General features: G+C 40.6%; 2 protein-coding genes across 3 annotated transcripts; both read left to right on the top strand.

Annotated features, from left to right (window-relative positions):
• The first annotated feature begins 433 nt into the window (after positions 1-433).
• Positions 434-11,796, top strand: LOC117759729 (tyrosine-protein kinase ZAP-70). 2 transcript variants are annotated; one of them, XM_034582032.1, is made up of 13 exons: positions 434-503; positions 5,219-5,680; positions 6,216-6,376; positions 6,476-6,614; positions 6,702-6,783; positions 6,970-6,992; positions 7,087-7,126; positions 7,599-7,791; positions 7,946-8,152; positions 8,475-8,667; positions 9,514-9,654; positions 9,762-9,874; positions 11,257-11,796. In XM_034582032.1, the coding sequence occupies exons 2-13, from the start codon at positions 5,276-5,278 to the stop codon at positions 11,396-11,398; spliced, it is 1,839 nt and encodes a 612-aa protein (XP_034437923.1). In that variant the 5' UTR covers positions 434-503; positions 5,219-5,275; the 3' UTR covers positions 11,399-11,796. The 2 variants fall into 2 exon arrangements, with proteins under 2 accessions (XP_034437923.1, XP_034437924.1); XM_034582033.1 differs by lacking the exon at positions 434-503 and adding an exon at positions 4,504-4,628 and having other exon boundaries at positions 11,257-11,419.
• A 1,578-nt stretch (positions 11,797-13,374) lies between these two features.
• On the top strand, positions 13,375-19,383 carry mob3a (MOB kinase activator 3A). Its single transcript, XM_034582037.1, has 4 exons — positions 13,375-13,609; positions 15,483-16,042; positions 17,693-17,895; positions 18,947-19,383. Exons 2-4 carry the CDS (start codon positions 15,625-15,627, stop codon positions 18,974-18,976), a joined length of 651 nt encoding a protein of 216 aa, XP_034437928.1. The 5' UTR covers positions 13,375-13,609; positions 15,483-15,624; the 3' UTR covers positions 18,977-19,383.
• The last annotated feature ends 6,402 nt before the right edge of the window (positions 19,384-25,785 follow it).

Raw genomic sequence — 25,785 nt, 5'->3', positions numbered from 1 at the left:
AACACATATAGATGTGTATATATATTTATATGTGATACATACACATGGTAGGGAATTAGAGTTGAAACTGTAAAATAATTGATGAATCAGTCTGACATAGTCTGAAACTGCAGTATTATATTTTGGTCTGTTTTGGATTATTGGTCTTATACACAAACATATATGAAAACATCTCTGTGGATTCCAGAGAAATGATCAATAAACATGTTCAATGTTTTCTGATGTTTTACAGAACAAACAATATTGTTTCAATCCTTGTGTTATACATTCTGCAATAAGGATTCAGTCAATTACTGTGTATTTATTTTCTTATATGAATGCAGCGTGTGTGTGTGTGTGTGTGTGTGTGTGTGTGTGTGTGTGTGTGTGTGTGTGTGTGTGTGTGTGTGTGTGTGTGTGTGTGTGTGGTTCATTGGCACTTACCCACACTTGACAGCACGTTACACCACCGTCAGATGAGCAGATATCCCTTTGTCTGTAAAGCAGCAGCATCGCAGTTGAACGTGAGTCGATTCTCTTCTTATATCTGATTTAACACAACACATTTAACACAAAAACTTATCACAATAGGTGACTATACAAGTAGGTCACAAATAATCCTGGGGGGAAAAATTATATTTAAATAATTCAATAATTCAACCAAAACAGTTTGAAATCTTCATTTCTCTCTTAAATACTATGTTTCGATACATGGTTTATTGTGCAGTAGTTTGATGGTAGCAGTTACCCATCATGTTCATGTAAGTGTATTCTAACATTTATTGTAACCTAACCCTAACCCTACTGTTTATTAACATCCACTTAGGAAAACTCACAGCTTTAAAAAGACTATAGATTTGTTTTAATATAATCGAAACTGAGTCTGTAAACATACAATAATCTGTGATATTTATTTATATTCTTGCTGATCTGTTAAAGTTATGAAACTTTCCCCTCAATATCCACAGCTGTGTCCGGGCTGTAGAGAACGTGTGTGCACCACAGTCAGGCTGAGCCATTGTTGCTCTGGTTCACAAAATTAGAGATTACTTGTACAATATAAAAATAGCTGCTTTCATTTAGCCTAGGAATAGAAAACCTAAAATGGGTAGGTTTTTTAACACACCCAGGAGCTGTGTGTGCATGCGTGTGTGTGTGTGTGTGTGTGTGTGTGTGTGTGTCTTTTATCGCTTGTGACTTTTCTTGAAACGACTGGATGTATTTTTGGTTCTGGGCTGAAGCATATCTGTGCAATGTTCCAGCCCCAGTCGGACAACACTGGTCTGTTCAACACAAAGAGGGATTCTTATGGGCCGAAATGTGCTTGTTAATTTTCAGCAGGCGTTTTTGTTTTTCGTTTTATTAACGGAGATAAAAACAACCCGAGGCTGCGCTGCTTGTGTTGTTTTAGGTCTGAAAGAAAGAGATTCAAAAGTGATAACAGAAATGGCACCGAACAAAATTCATTGATTGTGTGTAAACCTCAACAGTTTGATTCAAATGATTCAACAGGGAATCAAAACTGAGAGTTTGTCTGAATGTCACTGGTTTCCAATGATGCAGGAAATTATTGTGCAGTTTGGGGCATTCGTGGCCTCGATCTGACCTTTAACCCCCCCCCCGCCTTCACTTGTATGTTGTTTAAAAGATGTTGTATCTGCTGGTGGATGCCAACACACACTCAAGTGTTCATGCTGTACTCTGTTGTACTCTGTGTACATTCTGTTTCTGATAGCGCAACCAAAACGATCATGACCTCAGAACAAAAAATCTACAGAAAACAACTTGTACCAGTCAGAGAATCAAATCACTTCCGTCATTGGTGGGACTTTCAAGTGTGTGATTCAGTAAAGTGTGAAATGTCTACGTGGAGGAGGTGCGACATCGGAAAGACTCTAGTCTGACTTGTTTTTTTGTGATTACTCAAGTCTGCTTGTGTGTGGGGGGGGGTATATCACCATGATGATTAACATTAGCAGTTGATAGGTTCAAGGTCAAGGGCAACAAAAATATATTCTGAGATATCTCCACAAATAATAAGGCTAGAGAGAAATTTAAAGCTTATATGGATCATAAAAAGATTCCCAGCATTTGATATCGTATGAATAATCTGGGGAATTTATTTATCTATGCAAACAACATTATCTCTTTCACACGGTATCCCACAGGATTATAGAGACAAACCTAATCTTATAAAGATCTAAAAACAATCCTGATCATAGGGTAAGAATATTATCATCATGAATTTAATATGAAATCACAAAATGGCTTCAATAATTTGTGTTAATATATGTCTTCCATGTGACTCGCATATTCTACAGAAAACACCTTGTTAGTGGAATATGTCTGAGCTCATGAAATCAATCAGAGAGATTTTATTAGCACCATTTTTTAACATTTACTTCACGGCTAGAAGAGCAAAGTAATGCCAGAGAAAACTTCACCTCCTCTTCTCTGAGGAGAAGAAACACTCGGGCCTGTAGATTTTGGCCTGTGTCTCTTCTCGTGTGACTCACAGGACTTTATCCCACTGATCACTTGGTCTCCAGCCGCTCACTCTGCAGCATCTCATTTACAAAACTACATGTTTGCGCAGATTAGAGGGAGTCCCGCATTTTCGGCCTTCTTGACGGAAACGGTCGGTATGCGAAGTCGTTATGGAAGATACCACGCAGCACTGTGGGTTCAAAGTTGTCTCGTGTGTCACCTCATCATCTCGCTCCACTCCGAGCGTCTGTGGCTCGTGATATACAGCAAAGGAGAAAAGCCATAAAAATCATATTTGGAGAAGAACACGATCTGTGCTGAGACTTGGCTTCTGCGCGTTGTTGGATAAGGGAGAATATTTGGGTTAGTTCAGCCGTGTCATAAATAACACCAGGGTGGATAGTATTCTTGTCATGGTGTGTGGGGGGGGTTTGTTGATTTGTAATTAAATTCACTTTTCTCTCGCTGTTTAAGTTTTATCACAGACCTCGGTGGTGAATTCACAGTCGACAGGGAAAGTTCATCATCGTGGGAGCGTCGCTGCTTTATTTTTATAAAAGTGGAAAACGGAAACATAACTTCAATTAAGACGAAAACTTAAATGGACTTGAAGTAGTTTTAATGTCAGACATTTTATTATTAGACGAGGAGGTTATGTTTTCTCCCCAGATCTGAATAAATGGGCAGATCCAGGAATTTGTTGTCTCTTTATTTTTTTACATCGTGAGATCAGGCCTTTTATTTTTTGGGTTTTCTTTGACATTTACACCAGGGAATAATTCACAGATCTTAAACAGACATATTCAGGGGACTGATATCTATGAGTGTGTGCAATGTGGTGCGTCAGCCTGGTAGAGAGGGGTCTCCAATAACCACAGAGTCAGTGGTTCAATCCCCGTATCATCCAGTCTGCCTTCCGAAGTGTCTTTGGGCAAGAATGAGTGATTGCACCTTGTACTGTTGAGCGTTTTAAGTGGTCCATAAGACTGGAAAAGTGTAAATATATTCCATTTACCATCTTAGTTACTGGTGCATTAATGTGTAAATAGCATTTCACTGTTAAGTAAATATTTCACACACTGCTCGGTAGTTGAATCTGCAAATTATATCACATCATCATAGGTTTTGTACGTAGAATAATAATAAATTATTATTAGCTGATAAATGTGTTGAAATAAAAACATTTCTCTATGAATGGTTCCTTTACTCCCTCAGATTTTTACTTGATCCTGCATCCTACCAAAAACACCAGTGCAGTCAATATGTACAATCAAGTCAAACATCCAAACATTTAAAACATGAGAGGTTTCATATACACTTGATGTTGTATGGTAAACCAACACAAGCCGTAAATGGAGCACATGCATGAGCCTAAGCGTGTGTTTGGGATCCGGGGTCTTTGTTGTGGTGCGACGGGGGTCAAGTCACAGTGGAGACTCGTGTCTTGTGGCGTGTATGCGTCTCGGCTCAGTTGTCCACTGTGGGTTTGGGCAGCATCACAGGTGTGTGGCCAGGAAACTGAGGTTTTTACACTGTCAAAATATGCAGTTTTAATGTCTCGCTCATTAACGTGCATTTTCCATTCACACAGACATTGGAAATTAATGGAGGAGGATGACACGGTGAGGATTGGCTCAGGCAAATAAAATTCTCAAATATGTCTGCCTGCCCACATTATCTCTTCTCTGGGGGCTGACGTGTGTCAACGGTTCGTGATCGCTGTCGAATTCAAACAGATATTTTCCGTGTAACTTTTCCACCCTGCAGTCAAAACCTGCTTCATCTTATCTGTACATCTGCACTTCGGCTCAACTTAATTCTGAGTTATTCTATCAACCCCAGTGGGTTTTCCTCCAGTAAAAGATCAATGTGCAAACATGTGCTTCTGAAGCAGAGGGAATATTCTCGAACCAAAAAGCACCTGTTCAACGGAAGAGAGCGAGATGCTGGAGAAAGGAGGCTGTGAGGGCGGACTGCGACTTCCTGTTGTGGCTTCTGTCACCAGTGTGTTATTCTGCAAACTTCGTGCAGTCTCAGAGTGTGGGTGCTTTTCGTTTAAAATCTCATCCCGACGCATGGGACCTCACAGCTCGTCTGTGTAGAAGACAAAACATCATCCTCTAGTTTGTCCTGGTAAAAAACGTAGACGCAAAGAGGAGGAGGTGAGGATCTCAAGAGGTTTTTTGTTGGGGTATTTTGTCGCATTGGTTGTTGGTTGGTTTGTTTGATTGTTTGATTGTAAACAAGATTACACAAAAATAATAGAACGGATCTGGTGGAAGGATATGAAAGAAATCGGCCAATAAAGAAACCACAAAACGTTGGTGGAGATCGGGACAAAGGGGGATTTATTTAGAATTTTTTTTAACAGTGTGAGGTAGTTTTCAACATTGTCCTTGATTTCTACAGATAATAATTCATTCATCTTGATTTATTTTAAATCAGGCATATTTATGGGACTGATATTTAGGAGTGTGTGCAATTTGGTGCAGATCCAAAATCAAGAACTAGTGAATTTAAATATGGTTTCAAAAGGGGACTGTTGGTGGATGTTTGTGCTCTCTGAGGGCCATTCTAGTTTTCTAACTGTTTCAATAATGGTAGTTTGCTAAAAGGCTGAAAGGTCAGCGGTCACAGACTGGATTCAAACCTGTGTACTTGTCACACACCGCTCTTCAGTATCAGCTTCCTTGAACCAACATTCTCACTTGGTTAAATTATTATTTCCATCTTGTTCTCTCTGGTTCTCTAGTTGCTCTCCACCATCTACATCCAGGACACTGAGCTTAAGTCCAGCTGAAGTCTCACCATGTCCACCGACCCTGCGGCCGAGCTGCCCTTCTACTACGGCAGCATCAGTCGCACGGATGCCGAGCAGCACCTGAAGCTGGCCGGGATGGTCGACGGCCTCTTCTTGCTCCGGCAGTGTCTCCGCAGCCTGGGAGGCTACGTCCTGTCTATTGCGTGTAACGTGGAGTTTAACCACTACACCATAGAGAAGCTGCTGAACGGGACGTACTGCATCGTAGGAGGGAAGCCTCACTGTGGGCCCGCAGAGCTCTGTGAGTTCTACAGCAAGGACGCTGACGGGCTGGTGTCCAACCTGAGGAAACCCTGTCTGCGCGCTCCAGACACGCCGATACAGCCCGGCGTGTTCGACAGCCTGAGGGAAAACATGCTGAGGGAGTATGTGAAGCAGACCTGGGCCCTGGAGGTGAGGCTCCACTTCACTTCACTCACCACTAACCCGAGGAGGTTGTGTTTCAGCCCCGGTCCATTGGTTTGTTTGTTTGTCAGTAAGATGACATAAAAACTATTTAATGGATATCCACAAATTTTGGTGGAAGGATGGGACATAGGCCAATAATTGTAGAACTTATTAAATCTTGGCGTGTGGCAAAGCGATGCATCCAGGAAGTTTTCATCACTTTATCTTTAACATAAAGAGATTTTTTGACATTCTGACCAATTCCACTGGGAATAATTTATGGATCTTGATGAATAAATCAGGCACATTCAGAGGATTTATATCTGAAAACTATTCACAGGGAGGTGAGCACAATATGTGATTATAATATGAGTGAAAGAGCTTTGACTGAGGAGACTGAACCCAAATATTTTGCAGATATTACTTAATTCATTTGTAAATATGGAAGTTACATCATGATGCATACACAGGGCACAATAATAATCGCATATAGTCCAAATGTGTGTCCTCTGTTTGTTTCTTTGTCTGATTGTCTGTTCAGGGAGAAGCCATGGAACAGGCCATCATCAGCCAAGCTCCTCAGCTCGAGAAGCTGATCGCCACCACGGCCCACGAGAGGATGCCTTGGTATCATGGTAAAATCACCCGGCAGGAAGGAGAGAGGCGGCTTTACTCTGGAGCACAACCGGATGGAAAGTTTCTGTAAGATGCTGTGAGATGAAACTGTCGAACCACTTTTCGGCCTCCGATTGTTTTTTGTGTCACAGGTCTTCTCAAGTTTGTGTGTTTTGTGTTTGTCAGAGTGCGAGACAGAGATAAGTCTGGGACTTTTGCTCTCTCAATGATATATGGCAAAACAGTTTACCACTATCAGATTCTCCAAGAAAAATCTGGTAAATACTGCATGCCAGAGGGGACAAAGTTTGACACGATCTGGCAGGTAAATGCTCTATCGCTCCTTAGATGTTGCAGCAAAGCATGATGGTCTTTTCTGAATCAAAATGAAACTCCATCTCAATCTCACCAGCTGGTCGAGTACCTGAAGATGAAACCTGACGGCCTGGTGACGGTTCTCGTAGAGTCGTGCATGAATGGCAAAGCTGCCGCAAGTACATAACATTTGATTTTATTCTTAAATTATATATATATTGTATTATATAATTAAATATATTGTGTTATTGTTTTAAAAACCACTGAGTTTCCACTTCATTTGAAAGATTCAACAATTAACAACAAATAAATAATTTATAATTAAAAATGTTCATATAACTTTAATTTGTCTTGTAACTTTGCAGAGATGCCAAATCTTCCTGCATCAGTGAGTATGAACAACACCCTGCATCGTGATTATTATAATTATTGTCATTATTATAATTATTTATCTGACATTTATTGTACTGTCACACTTTCAGAGACGTGTAAATGTAAATGGATACACACCGCCACCTCGAGGTCAGTCTTGTGAAGTACAACCAGTAAAAATCACTTCCTGCATTTCTGAACACAAACAATGAGCTGCTCTGTTACATAAAAGTTTATAATATTATTTCTGCAACATTATTACATGAGCAGAAATGTAGCTGAAGGAGGTGACCTTAATTTTAACTTCTTTATTTATTCTTGGGGGGGGGGGGTGTAATTCAAAACAGTGCATCATATTTTACACAGTAATTATATGTTGTGTGTGTAAAGTACTGGAGGGATTAAAATGGGATTAAGTACAATAATCTTACAATTCTGAGTGCTGTGTTTGAGTAAATGTATTCAGTTTTATAATTCAAATTTTAAAAGGAGCTTAACAGATGCCATCTGTTTAACAATGTGCATGGGGTGGGGGGGCATGTGAAGACCTGCCAGCAGATTAACATCAAAACATGCTGGATTGTGCTTTTTCCCACATGTGGTTCCTACCTTCACCCCACAGTTGTTACAGAGGCCTCCGAACCAGCTGCTGAGCGGGATGTTCTGCCCATGGACTGCACTGGGTTCAACCCGTACCACAACCCCAACGAAGTGAAGAGGTTTAACATCAAGAGGACTCAGCTGCTGATAGACGAGGTGGAGCTCGGCTGTGGGAACTTTGGCAGCGTCAAGAAGGGAGTTCTCAAGACTGATGCGTGAGGACTGAAACATTATAAAACATAACGATAAGAAGATAGAACCTGTAACATGAACGAATAAGAAATAGGCTATTGTATGATGTATGCACGTTATATCATGTCTTCACCCAACCCAATGTTTGCTATGTTCATTATGTTTGTTTCCGTTCAGAGGTCAGATCGACGTGGCCATCAAAGTGCTGAAGAACGAAAATGAGAAGCTGGTGAAGGAGGAGATGATGAGGGAAGCCGAGATCATGCACCAGCTGAACAACCCCTTCATCGTCCGGATGCTCGGCCTCTGCAACGCTGAGAGCCTCATGCTGGTCATGGAGATGGCAGCTGCTGGACCCCTCAACAAATTCCTCAGCAGCAACAAGTGAGATCAGTCAGACTAGAATGTCACTCAGCAGAACACAGATATGTCAGATTGTTTTCTTAAATAAAGATTCAGACATTATTTTCTAAAAAACTTCCTGGATAAAAACCAAACCTCCTTTGCAGAGCTAACAAGATTTTTAGCAATCAAACATGATGAGCACGCTAGTAATATTTCTACACATTTGAATCTAATTTCAGTTTATTTAATTTTAATAATCAAACAAACAGCAGAGATGGATCACTGCTATGTACGATGTACAACATCCTACAGGATCATGATTTGTAAAATGTACTTCATCTTATTTTCATTGAATCCACAGGGATACTGTCACTGCAGAGAACATTGTCAACCTGATGCACCAGGTGTCGATGGGGATGAAGTATCTGGAGGAGAAGAACTTTGTGCACAGAGACCTGGCAGCTCGTAACGTCCTGCTGGTCACACAACAGTTTGCCAAAATCAGTGATTTTGGACTGTCCAAGGCCCTGGGAGCAGATGACAACTACTACAAGGTCCTCGTGATGTGACCAAATGTTCTTAAAGTAGTCTCACTGCACTGAAGTGACACAAATGCAGAATAACCAAAGGATGGGGGTGTGAGAGGACATCAGTGTTGCGGCTAACCCAAATAGATAGCGTATCTTAAATTGATTACTTTTCTGGGAATGACTGACCTCACACTGCACAAATACTAACTCGACATTATCATCCTAAAGCTCAGCACATGCTTCTCTGTGTGAACTAGAGTAAACACTGAATTGATTTCCTTTTTTCTGGTCTACTGACCCACACCTGGAGGGAATGCCGTTATCAGAAATCGTCCATGAATGTCTGTCTGTGTCCAGGTGTGGAGTCAAAGTCAGGATGCATTTCTCCTTACCTTGAACTGAACTCAGCCTTATACTGAAGCCAGCAGTAGAGAAGAGGGTGTGGATCAATTTGGTTTGAAAGCTCCACTGTCCTGGTAGTTTTTGTAGCCGCTGGTTGGACGTGATGATCTGTTCACCTGTTATGATTCTTATTGGTAGTTAGTGTTTTGTGACATCATAAATTCTCCCTCTAATCCCACCCACTTTCCACCTGAGCAGAGTTATTAAAAACACCAGGCGAGCAGATGCTTTATTCCTCTCATAGGAGCATTAAATAAACCGTATAAGGACACAGATGGGATATTTCTAAATCTTTATGCCGTGGGTCAATTAATTTACTTAAAGGATGTTGCATTGACCCATCTTGCGTCCCCCTCATTTGGAACCGTCCTCTTCCCCCTTTCAGCTCTAATCATTAATAGTGACGTAAGCTTCCTTTTGTTGACTCATTGACAAGCAGCTCACTGTCGCACATTTTGTGTTGCACAGGCTCGCACTGCAGGTAAATGGCCCCTGAAGTGGTATGCTCCAGAGTGTATAAACTTCCACAAATTCTCCAGTAAAGGTGACGTGTGGAGTTTTGGTATCACCATGTGGGAGGCCTTCTCCTACGGAGGGAGGCCTTACAAGGTACAATACTGTATACATTTACCTCATCACAGTATTCACACTAACGCAGGATCAGGATTGGTCCTGAACGTCACCCCACTGCTCTTCTCTTTTTTAACTTTGTCCAGAAAATGAAAGGACCGGACATAACACGCTTCATTGAAAGTGGAAACCGGATGGAACGTCCAACGGCGTGTTCAGAGCGAATGTATGCGGTGATGAACGAGTGCTGGACGTACAAGTGAGAAACTCCTCCGACTGAATGTTGTGCATGTGTTAGATAGTTGATCTTGTGAGTCCCATTGAAATCCAAATCCCTTTTACGAGAGGACAAATAAGTCGCTGAGGACAAATTACACACATACCATACATGCTGTACTGGAACCTGTCCTGTGATCTGGTGTCATGTTTATTCATTTTTAAAGAGTATACATAATCTCATAATCCACAGTAGATATGGTGGATAGTATGATATAAATAAATAAATAGTATTAAATAATAGTTATTCTTGTTTTACGATTAACAAGCTATGCTCTGGTACAAGAAACCTATTAGATTTCTTTTGTTTTTGAGCAAGGTGTCAATTCAGCGGGAAAATCTGCTTTCAACAATCTGATAGATTTATTACAATATCATGATGAGTGTTACATTACTGAAAGAGGTCTGGATGCTGTAACAAGCAGACTGAAACCTGAAGAAGGTCTGGTTTGGACCTCGCCTAGTTATCGTCTGCATAAAAATACACAATTACCAGTCAGCAAATAAGGGAGCTAATGGCAGGGGCCAGTATTTTACCAAACTTACTGTGCAGTCAATGCAGTGAGCCTGATGAGCAGCAAGGAGTGGTGCAACAAGCGCTTAGAAGACTAGTTGGAAAAAAATATATAAATATATATAATAACAATCTGTTATACGACTAATTTTTGCGTAACTACCGAACATAAGAAAGTAAAACAAAGTTCTTTGTAGTGGAGGTACAAATGCAACAATATCTATTGGAAAGTATTTGCATACACAGAAGTTTTTATAGCATTTCTATCTTTTAAAACCAAGATAATAACCAGTTTTTATTGTATTTATATATAATCATTCAAAAAAGTACTCTAATGCTGTCGAGTATTTTGTCATTACATTGCGTCATCCCCACAAACTTACACCCGTGGAGTCGCAGCAGTAACTGTACATTTATTGCACTAACCAGTTCTCCTCTACCTTAGTCGGCCAGAAATATAAACAAAACCTTATATAATGTTTGACCAGCTTCAGGGGCCGACTGTGGCTCAGGAAGTAGAGCGGGTTGTCCACATACCAAAAGGTTGGTGGTTCAATCGCATTCTCCACCATTATGCGTGCCAAAGTGCCATTGGGCAAGATACTGAACCCCAAAGTGGCCCTGACGACTAGTATGTGATGATGTTTGGTAGAGAAATGAATGCGTGTAAATGGTAAAACTGTACTGTGAAGCGCTTTGAGTGATCATCAAGACTAAGATAAAATATACATCTATATAAATAGAGACCATTTAGCATTTAGACAGCAAAGTGTCTTCAACTCTACAGCTCTTGTGACATTTTATCGTCCATTAGTCACAACCTTTCAAACGGCTGTTCTCCTCCTCACCAGGCATGACGATCGTCCAGACTTCAAGAAGGTTGAGGAGTCCATGAGGTCGTACCATTACTCCATATCCAACAAGGCCAAGCCTGAGGGAGCCGCAGACGGAGCTGCAGCCGCTGCCGCTGCCGCTGCCGAGCCTGTCAAGTAGACAAGAAACAAGCCACATTCTGTTCCAGTGCTGCACAAAGCCTCCTTTCAGATGGCCATTAAACAACCAAGACAAAGAGCTTTTTATGAACGGGCCACACTGACCAGCTTCAACTACAGTACCCACACAGCCAAACAGGCCTCAGTGACAATAAATGTGCATTTGTAAATTAAACCTTAGTGTGTCGGCCATGTGAGGAGGGTCTCTGTCTGTCAGTGGTGGTTTGAATGTTAAGTGTTGACGTCTTCACGTTAACAAAGTCATTTTATATTCTGATATTTTTGAGTGTAATGAGAGGAAATGGAACAAGTTGTGTTTTTTCATTGTAACCTGCCACCACCTAAGAGAGATTGATTGTTTGTTTTTTCAATGCCAAATAAAGAGAAACTTTAATGCTGCGATTTCAACATTTCTGTGAAGTCTGTGATATGTAGTGAAAGATTGATTTACTTCCACACAAAGTTTTTCAATCTGAAAAAGGAACGTTAACTAATCATGCCTGTTAATCATATAGGTCGACTGTGTGGGATATTTGTTTAGAGATACCGCAGAGTAACAACAATAGACTGTATATAACAATACAATGATATAATGATCAATTACTGGTGAGGTCACAGATGATACTTAAAGGAAGAAATGAAGCACTCAAATCTGTTTGTACAGAGTATTTGACAGAAATGTGTGGAGAATAATCATTGAAATCCTCTACGTAAACTAGTCTTCTAAAATAAAATAGAATACATGGAACAGCAGCACAGTTTTTGGTGTGTTAGGGAGGGTTATCATAGACAATAACTTTTTTTTTTTTATAGCATCATGTAAACAAATAAGAAATCAGAAATAACCAGTAGTTTAAATTGGCATTATGTGTAGAATTACATATCATGTGAACGGCCTGTCAATAGATTTATGTGCATGTTCAGGAGCCAGATGTTGACTTTGGTTTTACTATCAGTAATTCAAACATGATATTGTGGTTCATAGTAACTGTGTTATAAAGTAAATGGGATTAGTCAGGCTGCCCCCTGCCAAAGGAAGTAACTCTGAGCTGCCAGGCAACACCGAGGGCCACACAACACAGGAAGTTCAAAAAGTAGTCTTCAAAGTAAAGGCCTCAAAGAGCTCACATAAACCAATTGACCCCTTTTTGTGGTACTGAAGAATAGGTGCTGTTGAATTTTATGGGCAGTGTTGGAATGAGTTTGCAAATCCTTTGTTTAGCGAAATTAGCACACGTAGCATGAAAAAAGACTTAATTGCAAATGTATCTGTATTTAATGTTTTTATAAAGTAAAAGTAAAGAAGTATAAGTATCACATCTCACATTTGGGAGATTTATAGAAACATTTAATCACAGTATTACACACTGGTCAATGCCAATCACCCTTTGGGATGCTCTGTATGAAGTGACAGTGCCCGTTGTTTTGATCATCCCTGCAGTTAATATTAGATAGATAGACAGACAGACAGACAGATAGACAGATAGACAGATAGATAGATAGATAGATAGATACTTTATTGATCCTCATATTCCTATTGATTGAAGAGTGCATCTTTTCTTTCTTTATCACAAACAGGGGCTCAGTGTCTTGCCCAAGGACACTTTGACACGAGGAATGGCGCTGGCGGGAATTGAACCTACAACCGACCCCCTGGTTAGCGGACAATCCACTTTTTCCTCCTCAGCCACAGCCACCCCAATGGGATGTTGGCAGTTCTATACATGTGCATGATAAAAACGTATTATGTTATTGTGCGGTTTGTCCCTATTGTCTTCTATTGTAACCTATAGTACATGTTCAAAGTATAAAGTTGTATAAAGTTTTTAAATGATTCCAGGGAAATAAAAGCAGACACCTTGTTTGGATCAGATTTGAGTTTGATCCTATTTCTAATTTTCAGTGTGACGTTCATAGCGACACAAACTCGTCAGAAGCGGCAGATTATTTTGAAGGTTCCCACCGGAAGTGTGTGTCAGTGCCTGTAGAGATTGACCGTGGTTGTACTTTTCGTTCCGCAGGGAGGAGTCCGCCGTTAGTTTCTGTAGGAAAGTGGCGTGTTTCTTGAATTATATGTGCTCCCACGACATGTACGGCGCCATGTGTCCATAATGTAGTCCGTGTGAGCTGCCTGCGTGAAGCTATCGACCAGTGACCGGGCGATAATCGATCAAACACCGAAGGAAACTGACGGAACAGGAAGGCGGAACAAGTAAGTTCTCTGGAAAGTGGCTTTGATCTGAGCGGTTTGATCAGCGTCTGATGACCTGTCTGTTACACTGACGGGTTTATTTCACATAAGCTGTGATTAAATATGAGGAACGTGGCTTTATTTCGTCCTGTTTGTGTGTTTTAAGTTCTCAGGAAGCAACAAGTCGGAGTTAGCTCGTCCCGTCCGCCCGTCACCAGTAAACTTACAGTCGTCATGTGCCCCCGCTCTTTTAATCTGCGGCTCTTCTTCTTCTGCAAAATGCGACCAAAGAAAACCACCTAAAAGTTCGCGTCGTGCTGAAGACGGAGGTGTGAGCATTTGGGTGGAGGTGTGAGCGAACCGGGGGGTGGCGTTAACACCCGGTCACAGACGTTTTATTGTCATTCCGCAGATTCCTGGCGGTGAATGAGAGTCAGAAGTAGGAAGCGGGTGTGTGCTGTGTGACGGTGAATGAGGCCCTTTGTGTTGACACTGCTCAGACTTGTACCTGATCACGATCAAAGACATCAGCGTCCTCACACAATCATGGACTGATTCCACTGGGTCCATCATCTGATCTCTTATTCCACACGCATTCCTCCACTCAAACACCCATTTATGGTGTTTTACCTATTACATCTTTGACATTTTTTAAAAATGCCTCATAGGGCTTTACGATAAACATTAAATCAATTATTACATACACTGAAAACAGTAATACGGTAATCAATCGGTAATACACAAGTGAATTAGTTTACCTAACTCAAAGTCAACAAGTTATGGGCACAGTTGCAAACTTTCATTTGAAAGAACTAATTTAATTTGTGTATTAGGTCATTCTCGAAGTTCTCTGTGTATATCTGTTATGTTATAAATGTGTCGTGCTAACACAGCGAGAAGGAAGGTTCACTCAGAGGCAACAGGCAAAATAATGCAATTTTTAATCAAAGAGCGCAAATGATTTGGTACAAAATCTCAAATCTAGGACACCAGATAAAATAATACAACGTAATTAAAATGTAAGCAAAAAAACAATCAATTTAAAAGCATTTGGTAAAAGTACGTATGGAGACTAGAGTGACGTTTCACTGTGACTTTATAATGTGACATTTATCGTGATATTTATCAATATCTACTGATTGTATACATTTTTATCTTGAAGGTTTTGGCCACAGACCCCAGCAACTAATGCCATACCACAAGATGTATTCATTTGAATTCACATCAGCCTAAGAAGGTGGATAAGGAGCTTAAACGTCACCACATCCGTGCAAGTTTAGACCCAAGACAATATAAACTGGACCAAATCTGCTATTGTTGCTGCATCAAATGATTATTTTCTTTCATAATTAATTTGATGATGATTTTTTTTGTTGAGTCTAGAAAACCTAACATGTCAAAGATGAAGTGAAGTCTTCTGATGTCTTTTTCTAATATTTAGTTTGTAATGACATAAAACAGAGAAAAACATAAAATACTTTATTTATTTAAAGTTGGAGGAGCAATAATTTTTTTTCTATCTCAACAGTTCCAGTGATTAATCAATAATCAGAGTAATGGCAGATTAATCTTCTGTAAATAGAATAATTGATGATTTAGTTAATAATTTAAGTGAAGTTTAACTTCACAGTCAACTCAGATTTTCGTCTGTAAAATTGCGATAGGCATGTGTCGCTGTTGTTTTTATCTATAGAGACCATATAATTAATTTATTCAGCAATTAGAAAAACCTGAAAATTTATAGTTATTGAAAAATATTTTGTTGTTTTCAGCCCTAGATTGTAATATTTGGTTAAATGTTTTTTTCACAGAAACTGTACATTTCAAGGCAAGCGTACATTCATTAACCAAACTCTGTCCCTTTCTCTCTATCCACTTCTTTTATTCTACGCAGGATCACAGAACCACAAACTGACACCGTCCATAACAAAACTCTTCACTGGTCATTTACTCAACCCTTTGACTCTGAGAGTAAATAATTCACCTGAAGCGTTCAAACACATCACCAGCCGCTGTAGCCGCCAGCGCATACAACCATGTCCATGGCGCTGAAACAAGTCTTCAACAAAGACAGGACATTCCGGCCCAAGCGTAAGTTTGAGCCTGGGACGCAGCGCTTCGATCTGCACAAGAAGGCCCAGGCCTCACTGAATGCCGGGCTGGACCTGAAGCAGGCTGTGCAGCTGCCCCACGGCGAGGACCTCAACGACTGGGTGGCCGTCCACGTGGTCGACTTTTTCAACCGCATCAACCTCATCTACGGCACCATCAGCGACTCCTGCACCGACCAAACCTGCCCCAACATGTCCGGCGGGCCCAAGTACGAATACCGCTGGCAGGACGAGCACAAGTACAAGAAGCCAACCGCGCTGTCGGCCCCCAAGTACATGAGCCTGCTCATGGATTGGATCGAGGTACAGATCAACAATGAGAACATCTTCCCCACCAACGTCGGTAAGTGCTGCGATTAGACACAGACAGTTAAGACTTCGAAATAGGTCAGTAATTGTTTGGGTTTCGGTTTTCTTAGCTTTGCAGAAGTTCAAGAAATCCAAAGATCTACGTCAAAATGAGTGAGGTAGTGAAGAAACCAAGTCTCCACCCATTCACAGACTCAGTCCACATAAGAACCACGGCTGTGGCCTGTCACACAGATGTTCTTCTTAAAAGGAAAGTGGATAGAAACACAATTGTGCTACACAGAGTTATGTTCATTTTTTTGGGGTCTTCTAAAATACTGAATTATTTTAGTTTTTGGAAACTCAATAAAGTATCCCCAAAACTTGTCTGGTCACACATTGACATAGTAGATATATGTAACAGATGAGTGTGGGTTGCAAGTAGAGTTAGTTTCGTTTTTGAGGAGTCATAACCTGCAACTCCTGCTGTAACATGCACTCGCGCTGTGTTTTTAATAAATGACCTGAAAGAGTTACTGTCCTTTCAGCATGAGTCACATGAAAAGCATGAAAGCGTCTAAAATCCAAAGCCGCTGTTTCTCAGCTACCAGACAACAAAGTGATGTGTTTTCGATGAAATCTGCAAGGCCACATTTCTCAGATCACCTTCAGTGCTGCACATTGTACACATTGTCAGTTTATCTCCTCTTGCTGTGGCATTCTGGGTAATCTTTCTATCATCTCAGGCTGTTGCATCGTCCATGTGTGGACTGGGTGCCCATGAGCCGCCGCTCGGCATCTGACTAACTACAGAAAAATCCCAGCAATGGATTTAAAAATGGGTCACATAATTTACAATGGGCTATGAATAGATATGACCTCTGCCACATGTGTCCTCTGGAACAGATTCCTGAAATATTATTGAATTAGTCAAAGCAAAACAAGACCGTAAATGAATCACATGAGCTGAGGATTATGCCCCCTCCCATTCAAGTTGTGTCGTGTTGGGTTTCCATTCACGTATGAAGGGCCTCCATCCTTAAGTACGCTGTTTTCCAACCTGAGGGTCTCCACGGCTCAGTAACACGTGGTGACTCGGGTGTTAAAGATCCATTTATAACTTTAACCTTGACTTGAACGTCTGTCGTCCGTGACATGTAGTCAACATATAGTTTTGTTCATGTGACTTCGTTTAAATTTGTGTTCCCACAACATTTCCAAAATGGCCGTGTGCATGATTGGCACATGTGACTGAACTAGCTAATAAAAAAAAGCTTGTTTTTGTCACTAAGTTTGAACCCATTTAACAATTTAAATGCTTCAATGAAAATGTCCTATATTACATTTAACATGTTCTGACCAATATCTAATTGATATGAAATAATCGAGACATATGTCACATGGAGCTTTTAACCTTAAAATAGTCACAGACAAAACATGTGAACTCTGTCTGAATAAGAAAAAATGGTAGTGAGCTACTTAATTTATTTAACGGATTCAATTATTTAGTATTAATATATTTCCCGTTTTTGAATCAAAGCATGTTAAAATTAATTGTACCTCATAAAATAACACAACCAAATCATCACGTTACCCTTGTGTTTCAAAAAAATCTAGTGTTTTAAACCTGTCTGTCGTCTAGACAGTGAAAGGTCAGAGTGGATTGACCGCCGTGTTCTCATGTGTCCATCTGTTTGACTCCCAGGTACTCCATTCCCTAAGACCTTCATGCAGGTGGCTAAGAAGATTTTGTCTCGTCTGTTCCGGGTGTTTGTCCACGTCTACATCCACCACTTTGACCGCGTGAGCCAGATGGGGGCGGAGGCTCATGTCAATACCTGCTACAAGCATTTCTATTACTTTGTCGTTGAGTTCAACCTGACTGACCACAAAGAGCTGGAGCCTCTGGTGAGTGGATGTTAAATAAATGTGTCAAATACAAGCGTTTAACCCCAGAGTAGCTGCAGCAGTGTTGAAATTCTAAAGAGGAGACATTTTCTGGATCCAACAAAAGCTGATAGATATTTTACTGAAGAAATTAGTTGTGTCAGATAAAACTGTCTAAGACCCGTGCACATGAAAATGACCAAACTGAGCCACAGCATTAAATAGAAGACTAATCTGAGAGGAGGAGCCTGACCCACACTGGATTACTGAGGCTGATATCGCTATTTGAAGGTTTACATTTTTGCGTTGTGGGTCTAACAAAAAGCACGCTTGTGACGCAGTGTGTTGCAAGAGGCCTTCCAGACGCACAATTTGTGAGTGACGGCCATTTATGAAACGGGATGCTGCCGCCATTCGTGCTCTGTACCCAAGAAGTGATCACACTCCAACTTTTTCATTTTAGGTCCGATTTCATGAGTAAAATCAGATTCAGGTTGATCTCATTAATCTAGATTAGATTATTATTTCTGTATCTCCAGAAATCATTATTTCACGACAACATCCCAATGAAATACAGCAGAGGGTCATTGAACCACTGCACAGCCCAGACTGATTGTTGCACTGACATCGATCGATGGTGCTGATTAATCGATTGTTAATTAGCTCTGAGAGACTGTGTGTCCTGTGTGTGTTTGGCATGTGTCATCCTCTGAAGTAGGTCAGTGTAAATGAAAGCCTGGACACACATCTGTGGAGGATTAAGATGATTTTTTTTTATTTTGCACCCAGAACCTTCCAGTCTGGAAACAGTACATAAAATACAGTTCTACAATATATGCTTCCGGTTTTATTTTCAAAGATGTGTCTGTTGCTGTGAGCATCGCTAATGCTAATGATGTTTGCTAATGATTACCAGTGTCGGAGCTTAGCACCCCCACCCACCCGATGTCACAATGCTTCACTGTGCACATCGGTTATATGCCAAGTCAGTAGACGTCGGCCAACACTAATGAGCACAAGTACCTCCTTCACTGCTGTAACCCGCTGTACTGTGTCTGTGTGTCTGCCGCAGAAAGAGATGACCTCTCGGATGTGCCACTGAGAGGAGCCCAGCGGAGCCGTAGACACACGCCGGACTCACACACACCCATCCGTCCATCTAGATGACTGCAGCAGAGAACAAACAAATTCAGAAAAAGAGTCTATTTTTGTATTTAAGTACTGTAATCTATTTTAGCCACATACTGTAGGTTTTAACCAAGAACCTTGTCATGTGAGTCGTTCTGTTCCTTTCAAACATTTTATCAGAGCACAGTATTAAGAGGTCTATGTTTGTGTTGACGTTTTTTTTGTTTGTTTTGGCTTGTTTTTCTATTTTATTTGAATCTCAATCATTCCATGATGCTTCGGTCTTTCTTTCCGTAAAAAAAATGATCTAAAATTAGTACGATTTCTTAATGTAAATCTATAAAATCACTATGTCGCTATATTAAAATGATTACTCTTACTGTTGATGTTTGAATTTATTAATCACTATTTGATTGACTTTCCTTTTCTTAAACTAAACTTAATGTGTTGATTTTACTATTCAGTTTTTCGGGGTCAGAAAAAGTATTATGTACAAACAGTCCCATAATGTAAAACCACAGTGAGGAAAATGCTTTTTCCTTTCTGTTTCATACTTTTATGCTTTGAATACAATTGTAGGCATTTAAATATATGTTTTGGGCTCAGTTGCATTCATGTAAAAGTCATGTGGAAACACAAGTACAGTGGTACAGTGCTGGCGACCCAGACATGATCACGTCTGTGTTATTGTACACTTTGGGCCTTGAGCCACCGCGCAGCTTCTCATATGTCAAACCTGCAGGTGTTTGTTGCGGATACTGTTGGCAGCTGAAGGTCACACGAGACTCGAAAAACCTCGCATGACAAAACCCTGCTGACGGTGGCGGCACAAAACAAAGCAAAACAATGTTTTATCCCGTCCACTGGGGGGCGTCAGACACCATACTTTTCTTTTTCTTCTGTGTTGATAAATAGTGTAAACCAAGTTAATGTCGCCCTTCTGAAATCTGCTCAATGTCCCAGTTGTGGTCGTGAAGAGGGGATGGCGGCACTCGATCAGGGTTAATGATTCGACTCAGCAGCAGGTTATGTAAGAAACAGGCCAGACTGTGCTGTGATGGTGAACACACAGAGAGCTTTTGTTTTGAATGAGCCTGGCCGGGTCAACAGCATTCATGAACAGGCTCGAGGACAACATAGCTGGTGGGATTTAGAGGCAGTCATCAGTCACAATGGCTCAGATTATGAGGTTAATGAGCAGTAATCTTCCACACAAGAAACACCCATATAAACACACTTACAGGATTACCTGCTGGAGCTTATGCAGGTTGGGACAGTCATAAAATCAAGGGCATCTCTTTTTCCGTATTGACGCTGCAGGTTTACGGTTTGTCGAGACGGACGGGGCATTGGGGGAGGAAGTAATTATATTTAAATACTTTATAAGGAGAAAAGATAAGTAAAGTACATAGCTATTATCAGGAAATGTTCTCTGAAGTACAAAAGGACTTTTATGCAGAATGAAGGTGGTAAACACACTCAGCAGCACCTTTAATAGGTTCATGTGTACAGTCTGATGCAATAATACAACATGCAATGCTGTGGCATGTGACTTTTCAGTAAGTTATTTACATTAAATTACATAGATTTAGAGGGGAAATTTGCTAACAACATTTAAATTTGACTAAGGGACCTAACTCAAGAAGCTAAAGAGGTCAGAGGTTATATTTTTATCTTTATTTGTTGTTCTGGTTGGATCTTCTTTAACATTAACATTGTGAGATAGGATGTTTTTCTACAGTTTCCTTGATTATTCAGAGAATAACTTGTGACTCTTAATGAAAAATCTGGCATGTATAGTTTATAGCTTGTAAGATGATGTGTATAAACGTTATCTTTAGTATCTTGGAGGAAATGGTCAGACATGTACTTCTGAGATACTGTTGGGGAGGAGTATAAAGCAGCAGGAAGTGAAAGTACTCAAGTACAAGTGACTCAAAGTTTTACTCAAGTACAGTAGGGACTAAATGTACTTAGTTACTTTTCATTCCCATGTGAACGGCTGGGGATTATGTGATTTGTTCTATCAGCAATTAACCGGATGTTTCACCTTTTGATGTTTATCAGTATATTTAAAAGATTTCACGTTATTATAAAGTTCAATAGACCAACATGATGTAACTATCTGTCCCATAATATCAACCAATGACTGCTGCAACCTGATCCTCTTACACGATTGTCCCTCCTCGGTCAGTGGAGTCACTTCCTGTAAAACACTGGCAACATGTGCTACGCGTGTTACGTGCTGTGCCCGCCTCCCGCTCCTCCCTCCCTCTGGTGTGTTTTTCTCTTCTCTGGAATGTATCAGCCCAACGGTCTCAGTGGTTGCAAGAGTCGAAGTGAAGGAACTGGAGGGAGGCCAAGAACAAGGGAGAAGAATATCAGGTTGCAGCCAATCAGATTGCACGTCCAACTGTGTCAGGGTTTACGCAGCAGTGTCGAGCGTGCTGCTTCCATGGCCAAGTCTGATTGTTTACATGGAGAGAAAGGGTTTTGGGACACAATGTGAATCAGCAGAAGTCGGATTGAGCCCACACCCTAACGGCTTTGTGGTTTGCCAGTGAGTTGCCTCATGTAGCCAGTAGCTACTGCAGCGATTATGAATTTCCGGGGCCCACAGTTAATGTGGAGCCCCAAAAGTTTCAGATGATGAATTAGTTATATGTTATCTCAGTTCAACAAACTTAGAGCAGCTCATCTTTTAAGAATGGCACTCAGTAGAGCTCATACCTCTGCCAAGGCCCCAAAGTACCCTGAAATTCAATCAAGCCAAATTGGACACACTCACGGATATCAGTCCTGTAAATATGCCGGATGTTTTTATCATGATCCTTGAATTATTACCTGGGTAATTGGTGAAAATGTCAAAAAAACTGCATATTTGTCAATGGTAAAGAAAGTGATAAAATATTCCTGGATCTGCCCCCTGATCTGGATCCGCCTCTAACTTGAATGGGTTCTTTCATGACCATGCCAGCCTTCTACCAGGTTTCGTAGTTTTCGAGGAATTTGCTCACGATCAAACAAACCAAACAAACAGGACAGGGGTGAAAACCCCTGTCCTGAATTACACCTTTTGAATTACATCACACTAAATTAAAAAACAAGTCAACTGGACTTGGTTGAATAAAAGCAGTTGACTTGTCTTTAACACTTGAATATACAATAACCTCGAAGACTGAGAATCTCCACAGACATCACATTACATTTAAAATATGTGCATTATGGACTCATGGACACATTTTCGAGGTTTGCAACTATACAGTTAACAAGTTCATTTAAAAAAAGAATCAAAATAATAATCAACTAATCATTAGTTGCAGCCCTAACTGTTATAAAACTTTGCAGAACAATACAATAAAATCACAGCATCAGCTGTTGTGAAATCGACATTAAACAATAAAAAGCATGATTACTGAACTCAATGTTCTAAACTACCGGCTCATTCAGAGGTGAAGTCGTGACACAAACACAAAAACAGCTGAGCCTGAACATTTCAGCCTCTTGCAGACGACTCAGCGGTTGCAGCTTCTGGTGTGTTGTTGCCCCATCTGAGAGGAGATTGTAGGAATTCAAAGGCACGATTAATTTCAAATGCTTTTTTTATATGTGGTTATATAACAGAAACAACGTTCAGGGGGGAAAAAAAGAATACAAGGTTTTCCTAAGCACAAATGGAACAAAGTGTGTTGCAAAAATCCTTGTTAACTCCTCCTGTGTGAGAGGATTTTTCTGGATATTGGATTAATTCCAGTGCCTCTAGGTCTCCTGCAATACCTAGAGGCACTTACATTTTTGGCAGAGGTTCCGTCTGAGTCTTTTTCTCAACTCTAGGTTGCGTCCTTCTAGGAAGTTTGCCCTGGGAAGGTTTCTTGGAAAAGGTTCAATCATCGCCCTGGGGTCCAGCGACCTTCCAACCTGAGAAATGTACGCAACGCATTGTTAGAGTGGAAGACTGCGGGCTGCTTCCAGCACTCTTATCTTCTTGGCTCTTGATGAAGTTTTATTTTTACTTGCTCGGGCACGGTTTTCCTTAAATACAGTTGCAGGTGTATCCATATTTACTCACATGTAGAGATGCTATTGAGATTGTGCAGACTTTCTGGCTATCACAAATACAATAAGTGCTTTATTGGCTTGTTGCAGCTCTCGGTTAAAGTAGCAAAATGTTTACAAAAAGCGATGTATTCACACCCAAGGCTTATTCTTTTCTATAGCAACATGGCAACAATATACAATTTCATTTAAACTAGAAAAAACACCCTGACATATGGGATCTTGGTAAAATGTGGAACCTGGGACTTTGTACAATGTGTAGAATGATGTGCTATTTTATTAAATAACTTTGTGCTGTAAGGTTTATATTTAGCGCTGAGGCCTCTAATAATGAATTTCGAAACATCTGCAAAAACTATTTACTTGCTGTAATATTATTGCACTTTGCTGTATTGCACAATCAAGGAGTAAAGGCGACGATGCAGATGCCAGAACAACGCAGCACAGTGGTGGATACCTGTGAAGCTGTGTATCCATACTGCATCGGGACAGTGTAGAAGATCAGGGTCAGTAGTGTAGTTTTCTTTATGAAACACAACAACAACAACAGAGACACACCTCAGTTATATCATATTTCTCACTAAAATAACCTCCCTCTTGACTGTGTCCTGGTCGAGGGCCGTTCACATCAGAAATTGGGTTGTTGCCGCCTAAAGTTATTTATGATGGCCCATCCCTGTTCCTTTTGACCTGTAGTGACACAAGCCCACCCCCTGAGCTTTGACGTGTGATCTTGTTTTCCTACTAAAACCTGCAACTACACCATGTGCTTCTGGCTATAGGGATACTCAGTCTGCCAGCAGCTTGCGTAATGTTTGCTACCACTGGGCTTATGTTTGAGGGGCAGAAGGTGAGAGGAGGAGGAGGAGGAGAGGCAGAAAGCCTCCAGTCACAAGACAGGAGCTCCTGAAAACAAACCCTACATGGTTTTAACCAAGACACCCTTGATAAACAATACATTAATATGATACATAGCAAGTCTGCTGACTCCGGCTCACTCTTCAAACAGTGATGACAGTAAAACATCACAAGAGGACGTACATTAAAGCAAAGCACATGGCATAATAAAGCATGTGCATTTTACATTTAATGCAACACAATACATGCTATTTTTAACATCTGGATTTAATAAGGATGATGCATGTACAGCAGCAATAACAAAAGGGATCTAACACTCCTCTCTTGTGCCTCTGTCAGAAATACCTTTGCATTTAATCTCACAGAAGAAGCAGGGACATGTCACCTCTGTGGCATCTCACAATGAGCAGACGAGTTAAGAGAGTGCACATTTCCACCATCATCGCAGTTCTTGGATTTCTTTCATTATCACAACCATGAGACACTGTCCCCTCCCTCGTCGGAACATGCCTCCTCATCTGGCTTCAAAATGTGTCGTGAATGCCTGTCACATACAACAAAACGTGCAAATTAATACTAATTTCAGTATAAAAATACTTATACATTTTATTTCATACAACTTTTAACAATGCTGAAACAGATTATTCATAGAAAAATGAATCAGCAACAACTATGTAGTGTCAGCATATAGCTCTAACAGGAGTGAGTGTCTGCAGTAAGAGTAGCCTATACTTTTATTTTTTAGATTATAAATACATGTAGATGCCCATCAATCATTCACTTAAACCTAATTTTACCTTGAGATACTGTTGCTTCTACTATGCAGCTCATTGCAACACTTCTTCCAACTGGTTCTATATCTACATTACATTGCACGACAGTGTATAAATAAAGTCATGTCACTGCCCCTGCGATGTGGGAGACGATGCAGGCAGTGACTCAGACGGGGATTTTCTTTGAACACCCATCTGGCCACTGCAATCCATCACTAGGTGTGAAACTAAAGTTTAGGGCATTGTAAAATGCAATGGAAATGTGACAAGGGACCCAAACTTAAAATGGTCAAAAGGCGAGAAGTAACTTTTACCTGTGAAATACATTTTCAGGAGTAAAATGTAAATAGTTACATGCGAGATATAGTGGAGTAGGAATGTAAAGTGGCATAAAATGGAATTAAACCCATGTGAATATGACAGATTTACTTATTATTATTGTAGTTAATATGCAGGTATAGTTTGTATGGCAGCCTGAGTAAACCAATATGAATAACAACCATAAATTATATCATCACAAATAACAAAAATTATGTGCGAAAGATGTAAAATTTCTACTTCATAAATACTGATAAAAAAAACAAATGCAACATATTGCTAATAAAAACTAACTAAGGTGCACAAGTCCTATGTCACACAAACTGACAAAGTTATAAAGAAGAAAACCTAATAATATCACTATTGTTGTTAATAAAAGTACAAGTAACTCAAACGTTGTAGTTCAGGGCAGTAATGGAGTAAATGTACTCAGTTACACTTGGATGCCTGGTGTATATTGTGACCTTCTCGGGTGATTAAACTGGATCTTTGTGTATCAATGACAGAACGTTTGTCCATGTGTGCCACACAGAGGCTGAGGTGTGGTGCAGGTTGTGTCTTCTCACACTCTTTATATAACCGGATGCTGACCAGTAGATGTTTATGAATGGCTCTTGTTTGTACAGTGACGGCAGCAGCTCCACCATCACGCAGTGAACTGGTGGATCTGGTCCGTCTGCATGTTGATGTGGGTCCGTCTCCATCTGCACCGACATGCTCTGGCATCAGAACAGCCTGGAGCTGCTGATTGTGCTGATGAGCACGTACTCGCCATTTC

Source organism: Hippoglossus hippoglossus, chromosome 4 (genome assembly GCF_009819705.1).
Source record: "Hippoglossus hippoglossus isolate fHipHip1 chromosome 4, fHipHip1.pri, whole genome shotgun sequence".
Taxonomy (NCBI): domain Eukaryota; kingdom Metazoa; phylum Chordata; class Actinopteri; order Pleuronectiformes; family Pleuronectidae; genus Hippoglossus; species Hippoglossus hippoglossus.
This window is presented reverse-complemented; position numbering and strand designations above follow the sequence as displayed.

What these genes read in the sequence shown, in the direction of transcription:
- LOC117759729 (XM_034582032.1), top strand. Translation starts at nt 5,276, where the DNA reads ATGTCCACCGACCCTGCGGCCGAGCTGCCCTTCTACTACGGCAGCATC. An exon ending in ATACACACCGCCACCTCGAG is followed by an intron (nt 7,127 to 7,598) that starts GTCAGTCTTGTG and finishes TTCACCCCACAG; the next exon opens with TTGTTACAGAGGCCTCCGAA. An exon ending in ACGGAGGGAGGCCTTACAAG is followed by an intron (nt 9,655 to 9,761) that starts GTACAATACTGT and finishes AACTTTGTCCAG; the next exon opens with AAAATGAAAGGACCGGACAT.
- mob3a (XM_034582037.1), top strand. Translation starts at nt 15,625, where the DNA reads ATGTCCATGGCGCTGAAACAAGTCTTCAACAAAGACAGGACATTCCGG. An exon ending in CATCTTCCCCACCAACGTCG is followed by an intron (nt 16,043 to 17,692) that starts GTAAGTGCTGCG and finishes TTTGACTCCCAG; the next exon opens with GTACTCCATTCCCTAAGACC. An exon ending in ACAAAGAGCTGGAGCCTCTG is followed by an intron (nt 17,896 to 18,946) that starts GTGAGTGGATGT and finishes TGTCTGCCGCAG; the next exon opens with AAAGAGATGACCTCTCGGAT.